Here is a 19435-nt window from a genome sequence, read left to right on the forward strand (position 1 = left end):
TCTGCTTGTCTCTTCTCTTTAACTGAGACTTGTGTGTTCTTCTTGTTCCAGTAGCAAAAAAGGTGACAACAAAGGAGTCATTTACAAACCGGCCATCAAGAAGGAGACTGAGGCCCATGCCTGAGGCCCCAGAACTCCCAGGCACATCCAAGGAAGGACTTTGCTTTGGGCACTACACACTGTGGCTCCCTAGACATTTGAAATACCTGAGGGTTCTCTGAAGCTCAACCCACAAATGCCCCAGACCCACGGGGGGCCTTTAGGTGGGTGCCCTGCCATCCTGATGCCACGGCCACTGCCCGTACGATCTGTGGATGGCAAGAGCTCGCCAAAGAGGCAGGAACTCTGAGCTGTCTGCTTCAGCTGTGTGAGACCATGAGGTTGTCTGGATTCTGGGGCCACAAACCAAGTCACCCACTGGGGACTGTGATTGGTCAGAAAACACTTTCATCCAGGGATTCACTTGAGTGTGGTTTCAAGGATCCTGGCAATTCTGCTTCTTGTCCAAGCTTTCAGACCAGAATGTGCACTCTCCGCTTAGATTTTGCTTTTGAAACTCGGTTTCTTTCCTCAGGGAAGGGATTGTTGTCTTCCTCTGATTTCCTTCTGCTATGACAAAACTTTTGGTCTGACCTTACACCTGGGAGGAAGAATGATATAGGAAGGGTCCAGGTGTCAGAGACAAAAAGAAAACAAAAGATATTCTTTGAAACACAGCAGCGGCATTTCCAAAGTCCTGTCCTTTGGATCAAATGCACTGAATGGGCCCGAGAGAGACAGAATGAGAAGACACATAAGGTCTGGAGGAACTCACTTTGGAGTCAGAACTGGAGTCAGAAGTCGTCAAGTCTAAGTGTGAGAAGGACAGAATATTAAGCCCAAGCCCAACCTCCTGTCAGCAGCACAGTTATGCTTTGTACTTCACAGACTTTATAAATAATTAGGCTATTCCTTGAAAAGTGTTGTTACTTTCTCTCTCCTAGAGTAGACACGAGTTCTGAAATGACCCAAACTGCTTTTGAATCTAGAGGAAATAGGCAGAAGCAAAATGACTGAAGAGCTTTGTCTCTTGCCCAGATTTCATTTTGGCCACTTCTGTGGTGTCCCTACTGCCAATCTAGAATTGGGATGTACCTACTTCCCTGACTTTGAGGATGTTGAGTCATGGCTTGGTTAAAATCTATTTTCAAGCTATGAAAGCAGGAAGTTATCTGTGCAGGGTGGGGGCATCATGGTATTTAGGGACCAATAATAACAGAATGTTACAAAGATGCTTCATGATCTTCTACCCAAGCCATAGTTTCTGAGAAGACTTAACTCTTTCATAGATGTAAGAGTCCCTTGGAGACCAGTTAGTTCCATGACTGGGAAGGAGCCTCCACCACCAACCTCTCATGGCCGGCACCTTGCAGTTCACAGAGAACTTTCGATTCCTGGTCTCATTTCGACAACATGGAATGTCCTATCAAAGCACAGGTTTCTTTATAACATCTTTTTCCTTCTACTCCTCCCTCTCACTCTGAGAACAGTCTTCTCCCTTCTCTACCATCATGACTTTTTGTAGTGGTGGCAAGCCCCATGTCTTTGTAGCTAGTTTGCTAAACAGAGGTGCAGAAGACCTAATGAACACTCGGACGTGTGTGTGCACAGGATCTCTGACAGACTCGGAGCCTGAGGCGGCATCCTCACCTTGCCATTAGCATGCCTGATGCTGATCGAATGACGGCAGGGACAACCCTCATGACATAGCATTGTGAATTAGGTGATGCTTCCTTGGCCTTGGCCCAAAGTTGCCAATCAGAAAGCAACATAAATCACTCCAGAGTCCTGGGACTCTCTCTCTACCTTTTATGGACAAATTTTGCAAGAGAACAAAGAGACCATTGTATCTGGCACAACGGCTGTTCATAAAAAGGGAGATCGACTAGGCCATGAAAACAGTGGCATTTTCTCCTGCCCTGTGGCTGAGATAAAGCAAAGCTAGGGAGGCAGGCAGAAGACTCCAAGAATCAACACTGTCAACTTCCTTGCTAATCATTATGGGGCTCCTGGGGACCAAGCTTGGAAACTGGGAAGGCTTTCCTCAGGTTCTCACTCATTCCACCAACACCAGTCGCCACTGAAGGAAACCAGCACTGTGGCGTGTGAAGTTCCTCTGCCTCACTCGCACCCCCTTGAAGGCCCAGGTGCTGGGCTGGGTGCACTATAGGTAGAGATCACAAAGACAAGGCCCATGTGGGAAAAGGACAGGGAAGGCCCTGGCTTCTTTGTTTCTGACTAATGGGAGAGTTTGAGTCTCTTTGTTCTGTTTCTTTAGGATCATCTGGTAAAAACAGTAAAAACTTATACCTGTTTCCTTAATAGACATTCTAGGATTTTGCTGCACTGACTATTAATCCCATTTCAAGTTCAGACCTTAAATTCTTCTCCCCTTCACTAAACTCTCTGAAGGCCTCCTGAGCACCACTGGGAAGCACCAGGGCCTGCAGCACCCTCTGTCCCTGTGCCTCGGATGGACCATAGGCCACTATGATGATGGTCTGTTTAGCACTTCTGTATTTATTGTAAGAAATGATTGTAATGAAGACATAAACTATAAATATGAGAAATCATAAATAAAATGTTTTTCACATCAGACTGATTTTTTTGGAGGTGAGGTTAAAGCATTACTGTTGGCAAAGCACTCTGTAGTCCCCGGTCTATGGTGACAGGTAACTGATCAGAACAAGTAATGTCACTTGTCTATAATGTCTTAGGACCTGGCTCCAAAGGAAAATACACTGATGTACTTAATCATTTTACTGAGGATGGAGGCCCATAGTGTGTGCAGCCCTGGAATCACATAGCTGCTTAGCGAACAGAGCTGGGAAGTCTGGAATAATCAGGGAAAGGCTCAGAGAGAAGCGGGTATCTGAGCTGGGCCTCAAAGAAGAAGTCAAATTTGAATAGAAGGATGGAGAGAGGGAGGCATTCCTAACTAAGAGGACATGAATATAAAGACTGGGCCTTACGTCTCTCTACTTCACTGGGTATTGCACTTAGTAGGTTGGAAGCCTCTCTTGGTTGCCTGTTACCTATTTTGGATTTTTTTTTTTTTTTTCCAAAACATGCTATCATCTTCCATACAATTTTTTATCTAAATCCAGATTTCACATTCTGGTTCGGTGGAAGAGGCAATCCTGTAGAGGTTACAAACAGGCACCATCACGGTTTGTTTATTTAGAAAAGCTTCCAATTTTCACTGCAGTTGCCCAAGGATGGAAACAGATGAACTGTCCAAGGGTAATTTTGCTCTAGTAGGTGATAAAGCAGTGGGCCCAGCTTTAGAATAGCAACATTATAAACCGTCCAGGTTCTGATGGTGTCTTCAGTCAGAACACAGGTATTTTTCCGTTCGCCCCCTTTAGCATCCTTCAGAGGTAAGGACAGGTGGAGCAAGGCAGCCCCACAGTGCCTGTGCAACTCTCATTCCTTTGCACCTGCTCCCACCCCCCTGGGGCTGGGGCGGCAGGGGGCGAGGTTGGAGTGAGCAACAGAAATCATCTCCCCCCCGCCCCGCCTTCCATACCCTTGCTCCCCATTCCCTGAACTCAAGATTCTTTGGGGTTGATGATCAGGGGCATGTGGTGGCAAGAGCCATGGATTGGCAGGGGAAACTCGTCTTCCCTCAGGCTGGCCATTACCTCCTCATGTAAATCCAGCGATATGGACAATCTAGAGCACATAGGCGGATAGAATATAAGACGATACAACGCGAGACAGGTGAAAATTTAAAGTTATGGTAGCCACACACCCCAAAAAGGAAAAAAAAATAGCGACATCAATTTTAGTAATATATTATAAAGCCCAGTAGATCCAAAATACTATAACTTCAACATGTAATCAATATTTTGATAGGAGATAGTTTCATTCTTTTCTCTGCAGTAAGTCTCTGAAAACTAGTGTGTATTTTAAATTAACAGCACAGCTCAATTCAGATGCTAAATTTTCATTGAAAATATTTGATCTGTGTTTAGGTTTCACAAAATTACAGTGGAAAAAGCAGATTCACATGCCCGAGTTGCTCCAAACACGCTTAAAAGTTTTCCAAAACCTGAACCAATTATCAGCTTTTAAATTGAAATTGATTGAAGTAAAATAAATCAAGCTTTTTCTCACTTTCATCAGACACATCCTAAGTGCTCATGGCCACACGTGGCCAGCGGCCAGCACAGCCACTGTGCAGATATGGACCGCTAACCTTCTCCTTTGACATACCCTTTGGGAGGGTTAAACCTACAGAGCTTCCATGCAAAATGCACCTGAGAAGAAAGCTTTGGGGGCTGAGGGATGGGAGATGAGAGATAGAGGATGGGGGAATTCAGGCAGCTGAATATGGAGGATGGAAGAAAAGAGGGCAGACAGAAAATCAGGCCAAGGTGAACAGACCAGCAGACCTTAGGCACAGCTCCCCTTCTCCTTATACCTCTTCTTGTAGCTCCATGGGGGTTCTCCAGCCCTCCCTGCCCTGGCTATGTCCCTTGGCCAGGCCCTGGGCTCCAGGTGCTCAGCAGTGACTTGACCTAGAGCATTCTGGTGCCTTTGCAGGAGCCTGAGCAACAGGCATGATGGTGCCTGGTTAACTTGTTGGGGGACCTCGCTGCAGGACCCTGGCCAAGTGCCAGGTGCTAACTGTCCCCCTAACAGCCCCCTCCTGATCTCCTCAGGGTCTGTACATTCCCGCTTTGTCTCCACCCTTCTGGAGCTGGCCAGCCTGAAGGGAGCAAATGCCTGAAACCTGAGTCTCTTGAAATGTCAGCTGAGCTCAGTCCCTCAATTTGGAAGGAGTTGCAAGTTGCCTTCCGTCAAGGGTGGGGAAAGTTATGAGGCAAGAGGAAAGGAGACTTCTGCAGCTGCCTGCTGGGAAACTGGGAGTTGCCATCTGCGTCCACACTGTGCACAGCCCGGCAGGGGTGCATGACCCTCTATGGTCCTCTGGCTCAGACTCAACTATGACAGGGTGGGGAGAAGGTGTGAGGCCCAGACAGTGCTGGAGAGGAGGGGCCCCATGCTCTACCTGTGCCCTGTCATTTTAGAATGACTGGGCAGGGATAAGGGCCAAAGTGCTTTGTGATATAGAATTATTCACCATAAAAAAAACTATTAGACCAGCCCAGCATATCGTTATGACTGCAGGTCAATCAGGGATTCAGTAAGCCTCCCACTTGTATATTCTAGACTGCACCTTCACTCAATTATCCCACAACCCAGGGCAAGAGGAAACAGAGCCTTTATAAGTGGGAAACCAAACAAGGGCTCTGGCTCTGGGCTAAGTGAAGGTCCCACAGCTCCTGCAGCTCTCTGATCCTCAGTGACAGGATGGGGTCTGCCCTTCGCAGCTCCAGTGACATGGAAACATCTGGGAACAGAATTTTCCATGCTTATCTCAATCATGCCGCAACCTCACGAAGCCCCAAAGGCTAAAGACTAAAGGCATCTGTGACAATGATTTCTGGAAAGTCAACAACAACCTCCTGCCTCCAACCTGCTTAGTAATATTAAATCCTGGCCTCTGTTCAGGAAAAGTCTGACCAAAGATTACCAACTCCAAGTAGACAAAGGAGTAAGCTCCGCTCCTGGGATGTTACCCTCACCTCACCCTCAACAAACCAAATATGTCCCAAGGATACATTCATTGAACTTTCTCTATTCCTAAGGCTGAACTGGAGAGAAGGAATAAATACACACATGCACACACTCTATAATTCCATTTGTATAAAATTCTAAAAAGTGCAAAATACACTACAGTGATAGAAAGCAGATTGGTGGTCGCCTAGGGATGAAGTGGTGGGGGAAGGTGGGGGATGAAGGGATTACCAAGGGGGCACGAGCAATTGGTGAGGTGATGGATATGTTCATTATCCTGATTGTGGTGATGGTTCCCCCCACAGGTCAAGACAGTTCAAATTTTACACTTTAAATACGTGTCATTTATCTTACACCAATTATCCCTCCATAAAACTGTAAAAAAAGGAAGAAAAAGAAAACCCCCAACACCCAGCCAAATGACGCCCTGCCCCGTCCTGGCATTTCCATTGAGAGCTTATCTCCTGATCCATCTGGAAGAAGCCTGGCTAGAACTGGCACCTTCCCTGGGACCCACCCTGTGGGTGGGAGCCCAGGAAGGAGTGTGAGGTCTATTCACATGGTCAGCTATGACCTCTTGATACTGTAAGTGAAAGTCATTATTTCTGCTTGAGTTCACTAGTTTCAAATATTAACTTTTAATTGCGTGCAATGAAGACAACAAACACAGGGCTATGGGTTCAAGGACAGATTTAGACCTCTATAGGAACTCTGTGTCAGTGATGACAGAGTCTACTGGCTTCTCTGCAAGAATCAAAGACTCTTGTGGTGAGGCAGGTAACAAACATAACCAGTGAGTTCATCTGCTGAAACTAGTTCCCCAAGCTACCTAGACATCCAACAACAGACCTCATGCATCTTGGCTTCTTTCCTTCCCAACCACCCAACAAATAACCATTTGAAAAGTTTTCCTAAATGAGGTACAATCTTCCCATGGAGAACAAGCATGGTTAGGAGCTTCTCACTTTCCCTGGGTGAAATCAGAATTAATCTCCTGTGATACTGTGATGTAGTAAGAAATATGTATGTGGTATTTGTCCCCCGTTCCTGGCACAGAGCTCCCAAATATTATTCATAATAAGCCCCTTTAAGGTGTACCTAAGTTTATGCTAAAGAGGTGATGCTTGGAGGATAGGGGGATGGTTGCCAGAGGAACCAGCCATGTGATTAGAGGGCTGGAACTTTCAGCCCTACCCCCTGACCTCCAGGAGAAGACTGGGAATTGAATTCAATCGCCAATAGCCAATGATTTAATCAATCATGCCTACATAACAGGACCTCCAGAGAAACCCTAAACAATGGGGTTCGGAGAGCTTCCAATACATGGAGGTACTGGGAGGGTGGTGCACCCAAAAGAGGGGATGAGAGCTCTGTACCCCTTTCCCATACCTTGACATATATATCTCTTTATCTGGCTGTTCATCTGTATTCTTTATAATATCCTTTATAATAAACCAGTAAATATAAGTAAATGTTTCCCTGAGTTTTGTAAGCTGTTCTAGCAAATTATCAGACATGAGGAGGGAGTCATCAGAACCCACAATTTATAGCCGGTTGGTCAGAAATACAGGTGACAGCCTGGGACCTGCAACTGGCATCTGAAGTGGGGGCAGTCTTGTGGGATTTAGCCCTTAACCTGCAGGGTCTGTTCTAACTCAGGGCAGTCAGTGCCAGAAATGAGTTAAATCATAATCTCATTTGGGGAAGCAAGCAGAAACCACTAACCATAGTATATAGAAGAGCAGCGTGTAAAGAATACTGTGTGCCCATCAACAGAAGAACGGCTAAGCAAACTGTATATCCAAAAGATGGAATACTATTCAGCAAAAAGTTGTAAATTATTGATAAACAAAAAACATGGGTGAATCTCAGAAAATTATGTTGGATGAAAGAAGTAAGCCACAAAAGAGTACATGTAGTGTTATTCCATTTATATAAAGTTCAAAACAAGTGAAATTAATCTATGGTGATAGAAGTTGGAACCAATGGTTGCCTCTGTGGAAGGCGGGGTGGATTGACTAGAAAGGAGTGCAAGGGACCCCGCTGGAGATCTTGATAGGGGTGGTGGTTACACATGTGTATCCATTTGTCAAAACTCATCCAATTGTATACTTTAAATCTGTCCATTTTATTGTATGTAAATTATTCCTTGATTTAAAAACATATATGCTAAGGGGTAACAGTGGACAAAGCCACTTGCTTTGAGTCTAATCAGGAACAATTTCACAAAGGGTAACGTTTGAACAGGACCTTGAAGGAGGAATAGGATGCTTTCCTTCAGGTTGGAACTGAAAACAAGAGCAAGTATGTGGAGGTATAATAGAGATCTCAGGGATGTGCTTGAGACTGTCTGGGAAAGGAAGGTAAGGGATGGTGGGAGGCAGGAAAAAGTGGTTGGGATCAGACTGTGAAAGGCCTTGAATGATGTGCATTTTCTAATAAGGACAACAGAAATCATGGAAGCGCTTATAGTTTTATCTGATTACTTAAACAATGTATGCTCATTAAAAAAATACAAATAATATATGCATAAAGCCAAAAGTCCCCCCTAATCCCAAAATAAGCATTGCTAACAATTTAGTTTTATCTTTCCAGCCTTTATGTCCCGGTGTGCATATTTTAATATTCATTTTTAATAAAATGGACTAATAGGATACATATTGTATGCTCTATAAGGGCTAGGATCGTGCCTGTCTACTTTCACTTTCACATTCTCAGTATCCAGCACAATGTCTGGCCTAATGACAATGGCCTGGTGAATGAAAGAATGATCTATACCTTGCTTTTGTTTTCTAACATGTTCCAAACATCCTCATTCTTTTTAATGGCTATAAACTATTCTGTTCTTTGAGGCAAAGCTCTACTGACAGACATTGTTGCAAATTCCTTACCATTACTTGAATATATTTCAATAGGATAAATTCCTAGAAAAGGAATTGCTGGTTCAAAATATGCACATCTCAAAATTCTTTTTTTCAGTTGGTTCCTTTTTCTTTTTCTTTTTTAAAATTTTATTATGTTATGTTAGTCACCATAAAATACATCATTAGTTTCTGATGTGGTGATCCACGATCCATTGTTTTCGTATAACACCCAGTGCTCCGTACAGTACGTGCCCTCCTTAATACCCATCACCGGGCTACATCTCAAAATTTTATAGATATAATGAATTATGCTAAATCACCACCCAAAGGGTTGTACTAATTTGCTTTCTCACAACGTGCTGCTTCCACCATACGTTCAACAATCCTTGATATTATCAATCTTTTTCATCTTTGACAATCTGATAATCTAAAAATTATTTGCTTGTTTTGTATTTCTTTTATTAATAGTTTAGCATTTTACATTATGTTTATTGGCTATTACATTTTATCTGTGAATTATCTGCTTATGTCCATGGATCACTTCACTAAATCAATCATCTTTTTTTATTTATAGAAGCTTCTTATATATTACAGGTGGCAACTCTTTGTAGTATAAGCCAAAGGTATTTCTCCCAGTCTTCTTTGTTTAGGGTATCTTTAGCTGTTTTAAATTTTATGCAGTCAAATCTGTCCATTTTTTCTCTTTGTGATTTGTAATAAAGTGCTGAGAAATACTCTATCCACCTTAAGATTATGAAACTACAGTTGACCCCTGAGCAACACAAGTTGGAACTGGGCTGGTCCAGGCAGACTTTTTTCAATAAGCATATTAAAAAATTTTTGGAGACTTGCAACAATTTGAAAAAGCTTGTAGACAAATTGCATAGCTGAGAAATATCAAAAAAATTAAGAAAATGTTAGGTATGTCATCCATAAAACAGATGTAGATACTAGTCTACATTATCATTTACTTCCATAAAATATGCACACATCTTTATAAAAAGTTAAAATTTATCAAAATTTATGCACATATGAGAAAGGTAAACAAACATAAAGATGCAGTATTAAATCTTCACCGCATAAAATTTACTGCAGTACATACTGTACTACCATAATAATTTCACAGCCACTTCCTGTTGCTATTGAGGTGAACTCAAGTGTTGCAAGTATCCGCTTAAAATGCTGTGTGATGGTAATCATCTCTGCATGACCAATTCACCTCTCCAGTAAAATTGCACCTCACAGTAAAAAGTGAGCTCTCCCATTCTCACATATTTTCCATTATGTTCACTGCAAAAGTGTAAACCTTGAGTAACACTATGGGACCCCTATGGAGTGCCCCTAGTGATGCTGGAAGTGCTCCTAAGAAACAGAAAAAACAGACATTACAAGAAAAAGTTGAACTGCTTGATAAGTACCATAGTTTGAGGTCTGCAGCTGTGGTTGCCTGCCATTTCAAGGTAAATTCATCCAGCGTAAGGACCACTGTGGGGGGGAAAGGAAATTCACGAAGCCGTCACTTCGGCTATGCCAGCAGGTGCAAAAACCTTGCACTTTTTTGCAAAATACCTTTATCTTGTATTGAAAATGCAGCTTTTATGTGACTGCAGCATTGCTATAAGAAAGGCATTCCTGTAGACTCTAATATGATTTGAGAAAAAGCAGTCATTATATGACAACTTAAAGCAAAAGGAAGGTGAAGGAGCTAAAGCTGGAGAATTTAATGCCAGCAAAGAGTGGCTTGATAATTTTAGAAAGAAGTTTGGCTTAAAAAGTGTCAAGGTGGGGCGCCTGGGTGGCTCAGTCAGTTGAGTGGCTGCCTTCGGCTCAGGTCATGATCCTGGGGTCCTGGGATCGAGCCCCACGTTGGGCTCCCTGCTCAGCGGGGAGCCTGCTTCTCTCTCTCTCCCTCTGCCTGCCTCTTTGCCTATTTGTGTTCTCTATCAAAAAAATAAATAAAATCTTTAAAAAAAAAAAAAAGTGTCAAGATAACAAGAGAAGCAGCTTCTGCCAACCAAGAGACAACAGATGAGCTCCTCACCATTAAGAAAATCACTGTTGAGAAAGAATATTTGCCTGAACAGGTTTTTAATGCAGACAAAAGTACCCTAGTCTAGAAAAAAAAAATGCCCCAAAGGACATTTCTTTCTTTCTTTTTTTTTTAAGATTTTATTTATTTGACAGAGAGAGACACAGCAAGAGAGGGAACACAAGCAGGGGGAGTGGGAGAGGGAGAAGCAGGCTTCCCGCTGAGCAAGAAGCCCGATGTGGGGCTCGATCCCAGGACTGTGGGATCATGACCTGAGCTGAAGGCAGACGCTTAACAACTGAGCCACCCAGGTGCCCCCCAAAAGACATTCCTTAATAAAGAATTGAGCACTAGGATTTAAGGCAAGAAGAATAGGCTAACTACTGTTTTGTGCAAATGCAGTCAGCTTTATGGATGAGGACTGTCCTTATCTATAATGCTACTATAATGCTACTAAGCCCCAAGCCTTGAAAGGAAAAGATAAATACCAGCTGCCAGTCTTTTGGTTGTATAAGAAGGCCTGGACGATGAGAACTCTTTTTCTGGATTGGTTCCATCAATGAGCCTGAAGTCAGGAAGTACCTTGCCAGTAAGTGATTGCCTTTTTTTTTTTTTAAAGTTTATTTATTCTTTTGTAATCTCTACACCCAATATGGGGCTTGAACTTATAACCCCAAGATAAAGATTTGCATGCTCTTCCGACTGAGCCAGCGGTGCCCCAGTAAGTGACTGCCTTTTAAAGTTCTTCTTTTTGGGGGTGGGGCAGAGGGGCAGAGAGAGAGATTTTTTTTTTTTTTAAAGATTTTATTTATTTATTTGAGAGAGAGAGAATGAGAGAGAGCACATGAGAGGGGGGAGGGTCAGAGGGAGAAGCAGACTCCCTGCCGAGCAGGGAGCCCGATGCGGGACTCGATCCAGGGACTCCAGGATCATGACCTGAGCCGAAGGCAGTCGCTTAACCAACTGAGCCACCCAGGCGCCCGAGAGAGAGAATTTTAAGCAGGCTCCATGCCCAGCACAGGGCCTGATGAGGGGCTCAATCTCAAGACCCTGAGATCATGACCTGAGCCAAAATTAAGAGTTGGACACTTAACTGACTGAACCATCCAGACGCCCCTAGAGTTCTTTTGATAGTGGACAATTTTTCTGGCCACTCAGAACCCCATGAGTTCAACAAAGAAGGCATCAAAGTGGTTTACTGACCCCCAAACACAAACAATGTCTCTAATTCAGTCTCAGATCAGGGGGTCATAAGACCTTTAAGACTCATACTGTCAACACTATGGAAAAGAATCCTGATAGGGAAAACATCATGAAAGTCTGGAAGGATCACACCATCAAAGATGCCATAATTGTTCTAGGAAAAGCCATGAAAGCACCAAGCCAGAAAGAATAAATTCCTCCTGGAGAAAACTGCCCAGATGCCGTGCCTGACTTCACAGGATTTATGACAGAGCCAATCAAGGAAATCATGAAGGAGACTGTGGATATGGCAATAAAGGTGAGTTTCAAGATATGGATCTTGGAGAAACTCAAGAGCTAATACACATCGCATCAGAGGAATGAACAGAAGATGACTGCATGGAGATGAGTGCTCCGGAACCAGTGCCAGATGATGAGGAAGGAGACACAGAAGAAGTAGTGCCAGAAAACAAGCTGACGTTAGACAACTGGCAGAAGCCTTCTGATGATTCAAAACTGCTTTGACTTCTATAACATGGACCCTTCCACTATTCAGGCACTGAAACTAAAGCAGATGGTGGAAGAAGAATTGGTACCATAGAGAAACATTTTTAGAGAAATGAAAAAGTCAGAAATTATGATGTATTTGCATAAAGTCACACTAAGTGTGCCTGCCTTCCCTCCTGCCTCCTCTACCTCTTCCCTCTGCCACCCCTGAGACAGCAAGACCAACCCTTCCTCTTCCTCCTCCTCCCCAGCCCACTCAGTGTGAAGATGATGAGGGTGAAGACCTTCATGATGATTCACTTCCACTTAATGAATAGTACTAATCATCATGCCATACAGTCAATAAACTTATCTGTTGTGTTTGTGTCTTCATATGAAAACCTAATAACTGCAGGACAAGAACTGTGTGAGACATTTCTGTGTCACCATTACCAGCATCACCCAAGGGTTCATCACATAGAACATCGCGTATGAGACTGGTATGGAAGTGGACAGCCCATCCTCACATAGGCATAAGGTGAACGATAGTTAATATAAAATTAACAACGTGTTAGTTTTCTGTTTTAGAACTTTGCTTTCGATAATTACAGTATGCCTCTCATAATTGGAGAAACTGCATGTCAACCTATCATCACAAGCAGTTTTTTAAAAAATATAACAATGTTTCCAATACTGTATTATGAATAGGACTATAATACTGTATGTCATAAAAATTTTGTAACAATTCATTCAGTAGTGTGTAGGCTAGGCTACCATAAAGCAATCTTATTGATTACATAAAAATATGATTACCATAAAGCAATCATATTGTTGCTTCTTCATTATCAATGCATTGTTATTCACTACCCATGAGTTGTTATACCTGAAACAAATATAACCTTTTAACATTATCTTTTCAATTTTGATGTCTAGTGTTAAAAATACATATAACATCTACAGTGTTTTGTATCATATAAGAAAATATTGGGGCGCCTGGGTGGCTCAGTTGTTAAGCGTCGATCTTCGGCTCAGGGAGCCCCGCATCGGGCTCCCTGCTCGGCGGGAGGTCTGCTTCTCCCTGTTCCACCCCCTCTGCTTGTGTTCCCGCTCTCGCTGTGTCTCTGTCAAATAAATAAATAAATAAATCTTAAAAAAAAAAAAAGAAAATATTGATGTATATACTGACAAGACTATTCATCTTGTAAACACACAACATAAACTTAGTGTTAATAAATATAGTACAGTACTATAAATGTATTTTCTCTTGTGATTTTTTTAAAGATTTTTTTTTTTTTTAATTTGAGAGACAGCTAGAGATGGGAGGAGGGGCAGAGGTAGAAGGAGAAGCAGACTCCCCACTGAGCAGGGAGCCTGAGGAGAGGCTCAATTCCAGAACCCCGAGATCATGACCTGAGCCAAAGATAGATGCTTAACCAACTGAGCCACCCAGGTGTCCCTCTTATGATTTTTTATTTTTTTAATTTATTTTTATTTTATTTTATTTTTAAATGTTTTATTTATTTATTCATGAAAGTCAGAGAGAGAGAGAGAGGCAGAGGCAGAGGGAGAAGCAGGCTCCCCGCCTAGCAGGGAGCCCGATGCGGGACTTGATCCCAGGACCCTGGGATCATGACCTGAGCCGAAGGCAGACACTTAACCATCTGAGCCACCCAGGCGCCCCCCTCTTATGATTTTTTAAAATAACATTTTCTCTAGCTTACTTTAAGAAAACAGTATGTAATACATGTAACATATAAAATATGTGATAATCATCTATTTATATCAGTAAGGCTTCCAGTCAACAGTAGGCTAGTGGTAGTTGAGTTTTTAGAGAGTCAAAAGTTATGCGTATATTTTCAACTACATGCAGAGTGGGTAGGAGGATCAACACCACTAACTCCCGCATTGTTCAAGGATCAACTGTATTCTAATTTTTTTCTAGTTCTTTTATAGTTTCACTTCTTGCATTTGAATTTTTAATCTTTACATTTTGTTTTATAGTAAAAGCAAAATAAGGACCTGGCTTTACTTTCTCCCCCTCAAATATAATCAAATAAAACATCAAATAGCCCATTTATTGAATAGCTGATTCTTCCTCTGTTAATTTGAAATGTCAATTATGTTATATACTAGATTTTCATATATACATGGGCCTGCTCTGGAATCTTCTATCCATATCCATTATTGTAGATTTATGGTATATTTTGGTATCTAGTAGGATCAGCAGAGATTTTATCTTATTTTTTTAATTAACATATAATGTATTATTTGTTTCAGGGGCACAGGTCTGTGATTCCTCAGTCTTACACAATTCACAGCACTCACCATAGCACATATCCTCCCCAATGTCCATCACCCAGCCACCTCATCCCACCCAGCCCCCTCCACTCCAGCAACCCTCAGTTTGTTTCCTGAGATTAAGAGTCTCTTATGGTTTGTCTCCCTCTCTGGTTTCGTCTTCATTTTTTTGTCTCTTCCCCTATGATCCTCTGCCTTGTTCAGAGAAAGATTTTAAATATGCTTTATTCTCTGAAAGCAGCATTGTATCAACCCAATCTAGACTAGATAAATTAACAAACAAGACATAAGTTTATCACGTTAAAAAGTTTAAAATATTGATATACTGGGTATTATTCTTTCAGAGTGTGTTAAATAGATATTTAATATGGAGAATTGCCTTTTCTTTCGTTACATTTTGTTCAGTTAAAACAGAACAAAAAGTTTTGTGTATAATACTGATTCTGTATTATTGCCTGTAAGCACATTGTCAATAAACATACATTTTGCAATTCTTTTTTTTTCCATGTTTGCCTTGGTTTTACTTACTGAATGTAATTTTATATCCGTTGACTCTAGTAAGAACAATTTTGGGTTTGTAATTTGAATGTCTGTTTTATCACATTTTCATAATAATTCATTTTTGTTGTATTTTACAAAAGTATCGATCTGTGATGGATTAGAAAGTTTTTTTTTAATGGCCTTTCACTATAGAGTTTGAGAAGCAAACTAGTTCTAGAGAGCCAACCAATTTCAATTTCCAATTGTTTGCTGCTACAAGAAACATGATTGATTTTTGTGTCAAAAATTGAGTCTTGTATCCTATAACCCTGCTAAATTCACTGAGTAGTTCCAGTCACCTTTTTGTAGTTTCCTTAGGACTTTCTACACCAATAATTTATATTATCTGAAAATAGAGAATTTTATTTCTTCCTTTCCAATCTGATGACTTATTTCCTTTTCTTGTCTTTTTGTACAAGCTAGGACCTCCAGTACAATGTTGAATCAAAGTGGCGAGTATGGACATCCTTGCCTTGTTTCCAATCTTAGTGGAGAAAGCATTCAGTCTTTTATCCCCATTAGGTATGGCCTTAGATGCAGGTTTTACATAGATGTCTTCTTTCCATGTTAGAGAAATTCCTTTCTAGTTAGCTTGCCAAGAGTTGTTGTTTAATAAAAAAAATGAGAGGTTAGATTTTGTCAGAAGCTTTTTTTGTATCTATTGATATAATCATATGTTTGTTTTAGTCTGTTAACATGGTGAACTCAATGATATTTATATGTTAAACGAATCTTGTATTATTGGGATAAACTCCATTTGGTCACATGTATTACTGAATTCAATTTTCCAAAACATTGTTGAGGATTTTTACATGTATCTACATGAGAGAGACTGGTCTGTAGTTTATTTTTATTTTTGTTTTCATTTATAATGAAACATTTTTGGCTTTGTTACCAAGTAATGTTTGTTAATGCTCATAGAATGAATTGGAAAGTGTGCCATCTCTTCTATTTTCTAGAACAGTTTGTGTAGAATTGGTATTGCTTCCTTCTCTTTGGTAGAATTCTCCAATGAAGGCTTCTAGGAATTTCCCTCATGAAACTACAAATTCAATTTCTTTGATATAGGGGATTTCTAGTTAGCTCCAACATGTAGTAAAGAGCTTGGAAGTTGTCACTCCCATCCTTACAACAAGAAAACACTAAACAAAATAAAAATCAATAACGTCTTGCACCTGTTAGAGAACTGAGGTCTCAGGTCAAACCATCACCCTGAAATCTGGAGACAGAGGTGAATCCAGAGAATCACAACTGAGGTGTGCTTGCCTAGAGCAGAAGCCACTAGAGCCATAAATCCATAGGGATACTTAAATGCTAATTTTGACAAATTGCTGGAGTCTGATTGTGGAATAGCATAACAGTTAGAAATTCCTAAGACTAGCACACAATCTTAGGAGGCTCACATTTTTGTAGGTTTTACTGCCAGGAATACTACCAGAAGCTCAGAGTCAATCCTCCATGGCTCTGGCAGGGTAAGGGTAAGAGCAATCATGGTAAAATATGTCCAGTGCTCTCCATAACAAAGACCTACTCTCCAGAGAAAAAGATCTTATAAGAGCCTTATCCCATCTAGGGGAAAGGGCATTACTTCCACTCTAGCCCCCTTTGTCTTTCCCGTCTTTCCTATGGGGGTAAAAAGCTAAGAGACACTTAGTCTATGCAGGCCCACTAAAAAAATTGAAAAATTTTTTTTGAGAGAGAGAGAAAGCATCCGAGTGCAGGGACCTGGGTGGGGGGGGGCACCAAGGGAGAGGGAGAGAGAGAATCTCAAGCAGGCTCCACGCTCAGCGAGGAGCCCAATGTGGGGCTCGATCTCGAGACCCTGAGATCATGACCTGAGCTGAAATCAAGAGTCAGATATCCAAAGGACTGAGCCACTCAGGTGCCCCTAAGAAACTGAAATTTAATCTTAAGATTATAGGACACATTCTTTCTCTTACATCTTACTGTCACACCAATATATTTCCAATATAATAACAGTGGATTATAGCTGAAAGAGCTGTTAAGACACAGACTTTTTTTGATGAAGAGCATATAGGGAAGCCCAAAGTCAAGGGAGCAGACAAAAACAAGGCCATTAGAGGAATCTGAAGCCTCTGGTACTGAGAGCTGCAACAAACATTAAATACACTCCAACTCTTGCCCAGATTAAATAAAACTTACACCAAAAGCCTATTTCAGTTCCTGTTATTCAATATATGATGTCCAGCTTCTAATAAATAATTACAAGGCATGTTCACAAGAAAAAACATAGTCTGAAGGGATATTCAGATTTTCAATTTCTTCTTGAGTGAACTTTTTTTTTAAAGGGATTTGTCCATTTCATCTAAGTTTAAAATTTATTGGCATTAACTTGTTTACAATATTCCATTTTTATTTAATAAATGTAGGATCTGTAGTGCTAGTCATAATTTATACCTTCTTTTTTTCCTCATCAATCTGGCCAGAGCTTTATCAATTTTATGGATTTTCTCAAAGAACCAGATTTTTGTTTTATTGAAATTCTCCATTGTTTTTCTGCTTTCTGATTTTTGCTCTTCTCTTCACTACTTCCTTTCTTCTGCTTATTTTAGCTTTAGTTTGTTCCTCTTTTTCTAGTTTAAGTAGAAGCTTAAGTCATTGATCTTAAACATTTTGACATATCTAATATAAGCATTTAGTGCTAAAAATTTCACTCTACTCCCTCAGGTAGTTTGCTTTGGCAACTATCCCCCCATCTCCTGCATCATCAATTTTTCCCTTTCCACTGAGTGATTCCCATCTTTACACAAACATGCTGTTATAATGATTTATTATTGGGGGGGTAGAAGAACACTCTCTGTTGCCCCCTCATCCTCCTCAGGCTATCATCCCTTTCCCCTACTATATTTATAATGGTTATCTGTACTTGATACGCTATGTCTATGTCCTTATAATACACTCCATTTAGGTATTCACCTCTACACTAAAATTCTACCTCTCCATATGTAATCATCAATTCTTACTCCTCATCTTGCTCATTATTCAACAGCATTTGACATACTTTCCCCTCTCAGGCCATCACACTCTCCTGATTTTCCTTCTTTCCTCAGTGGACAACTCCACTTCCCCTTTCCAACCTCTCAATTGGAGAGCCCCAGGGTTCAGTCCTCAGTCCCACCTTTTCCTCTGGATCTACATCCATTACCCAGGTGCCTTTTGTCTACTGCTAAAATTTCAAGTATCATGCACTCAAGCTATTCTATATTATTTCATAATTGGTAATACATTAGGTAATACTTATGTGTTTTAATCCAGGCAGTTAGATTGTATGTTCCCAGAAGATAAAGATCTCTCCCATTTTGTTCTTTTCCATCCTTTTAAAGTATCTAATACAGTGTTCTGTGCATGGTAGGCCCTGATTAAACACTACAAACCCCATCTCTGATTTTGCTCAAGCACTGAAAAATGAATGGTTTTACTACTAGGTAGAAGAAGAATTTACAGTGATCGACACTTACACAACAAGTACCTCCTATTACTGAGTCTTAAAACCGGGACCTGCTCAGGGCTCAGCATCTATTATGGTCACCTGAGAATGTGTCAAATCTTTAAAAATTATTTTACTGAGACTGAATCCATAAGCCAGTTGAGTGGTTGAGTGGTTCATCTATTCAGCATTTTCAATGAGGTGAAGATAAACTATATACTTCTTTCCACTGGAGGTTTCTCATGTGTTGAGGCTGGACACGGGGGAAGTCCTTGTTCCAACTAAATACCAAACAAACAACAATTAAACTAGAGCCACAGTTTCAGTAGGGAAGGGCCAAACAAATTGTACACAAATGTGGGCTGTTACCTAAGAAATGCACACCTCTTCCACTGGCTTACAAGTGAGGACTAAAAAGCTCTTGGTCCCTGAGGATATTTCATCTAATAACACAGTCAAGATAAATCTAGAGCAGCCTCATTTCAAACCAGAGTGAACAGGCATCACATGGTTTGAGTTTCAGGCCATAACAATTCTCTATATAGCCTGTCGGTGAAAGCCAAGCTCAATCCCTTCGCTGCACTGTCTCCACACCAAGGGGAGAAAAAACAAAAGGATTCTATGGGTTGCTTAGAGTCACTGGGTAAAAACTAAACTCTACTCTCCTTGTCAACCAACTGCCATCTTTAGCCACTATGATATTTTATAAATTCCCTGTTTTACAATTACTTAGAGTAGATTTTTCAGGGTGAGTTTCCAGGAGCTTTGAGAATAATCTTCCACTTGGTTTGAGACATCTCAAAGAACTTCTCTGCACCAAACTGTTTCTGAACACACAGAAATGAAATAGGCCTTATAAATTTTAAGGTAACAAAGATTTCTCTTTAAAAAGTCTCAGAGCTGACCAGTCATAAACAACAGAATATACAGCCAAGTTTTATAAGAGACAAAAAGTGTAACAAC

The 19435-nt window shown here is 41.0% G+C and overlaps 2 protein-coding genes across 9 annotated transcripts in view; one reads left to right on the top strand and one right to left on the bottom strand.

Moving 5' to 3' along the window:
• Window positions 1-2635, top strand: part of CA12 (carbonic anhydrase 12) — a 54554-nt gene extending 51919 nt beyond the window's left edge. For all 3 annotated transcript variants that reach the window (XM_036081147.2, XM_036081145.2, XM_036081146.2), the window contains one exon: window positions 52-2635. In XM_036081147.2, the coding sequence (XP_035937040.1) occupies window positions 52-221 (170 nt within the window). In that variant the 3' untranslated portion in view covers window positions 222-2635. The remainder of the gene's footprint in view (window positions 1-51) is intronic.
• APH1B (aph-1B gamma-secretase subunit) overlaps window positions 1-19435 on the bottom strand; it is a 162964-nt gene that overhangs the window by 110208 nt on the left and 33321 nt on the right. The window contains exon 7 of one of the 6 annotated variants that reach the window (XM_036081152.2): window positions 8080-13307. The exons of 4 other annotated variants lie outside the window; for them this stretch is intronic. The gene's annotated coding sequence lies outside the window, so the exon portion shown is untranslated. Of the gene's footprint in view, window positions 1-8079; window positions 13308-16894; window positions 18754-19435 lie in introns of those variants that run through there. One more of the 6 variants, XM_036081149.2, reaches the window with a different exon arrangement.

Source organism: Halichoerus grypus, chromosome 8 (genome assembly GCF_964656455.1).
Source record: "Halichoerus grypus chromosome 8, mHalGry1.hap1.1, whole genome shotgun sequence".
Taxonomy (NCBI): domain Eukaryota; kingdom Metazoa; phylum Chordata; class Mammalia; order Carnivora; family Phocidae; genus Halichoerus; species Halichoerus grypus.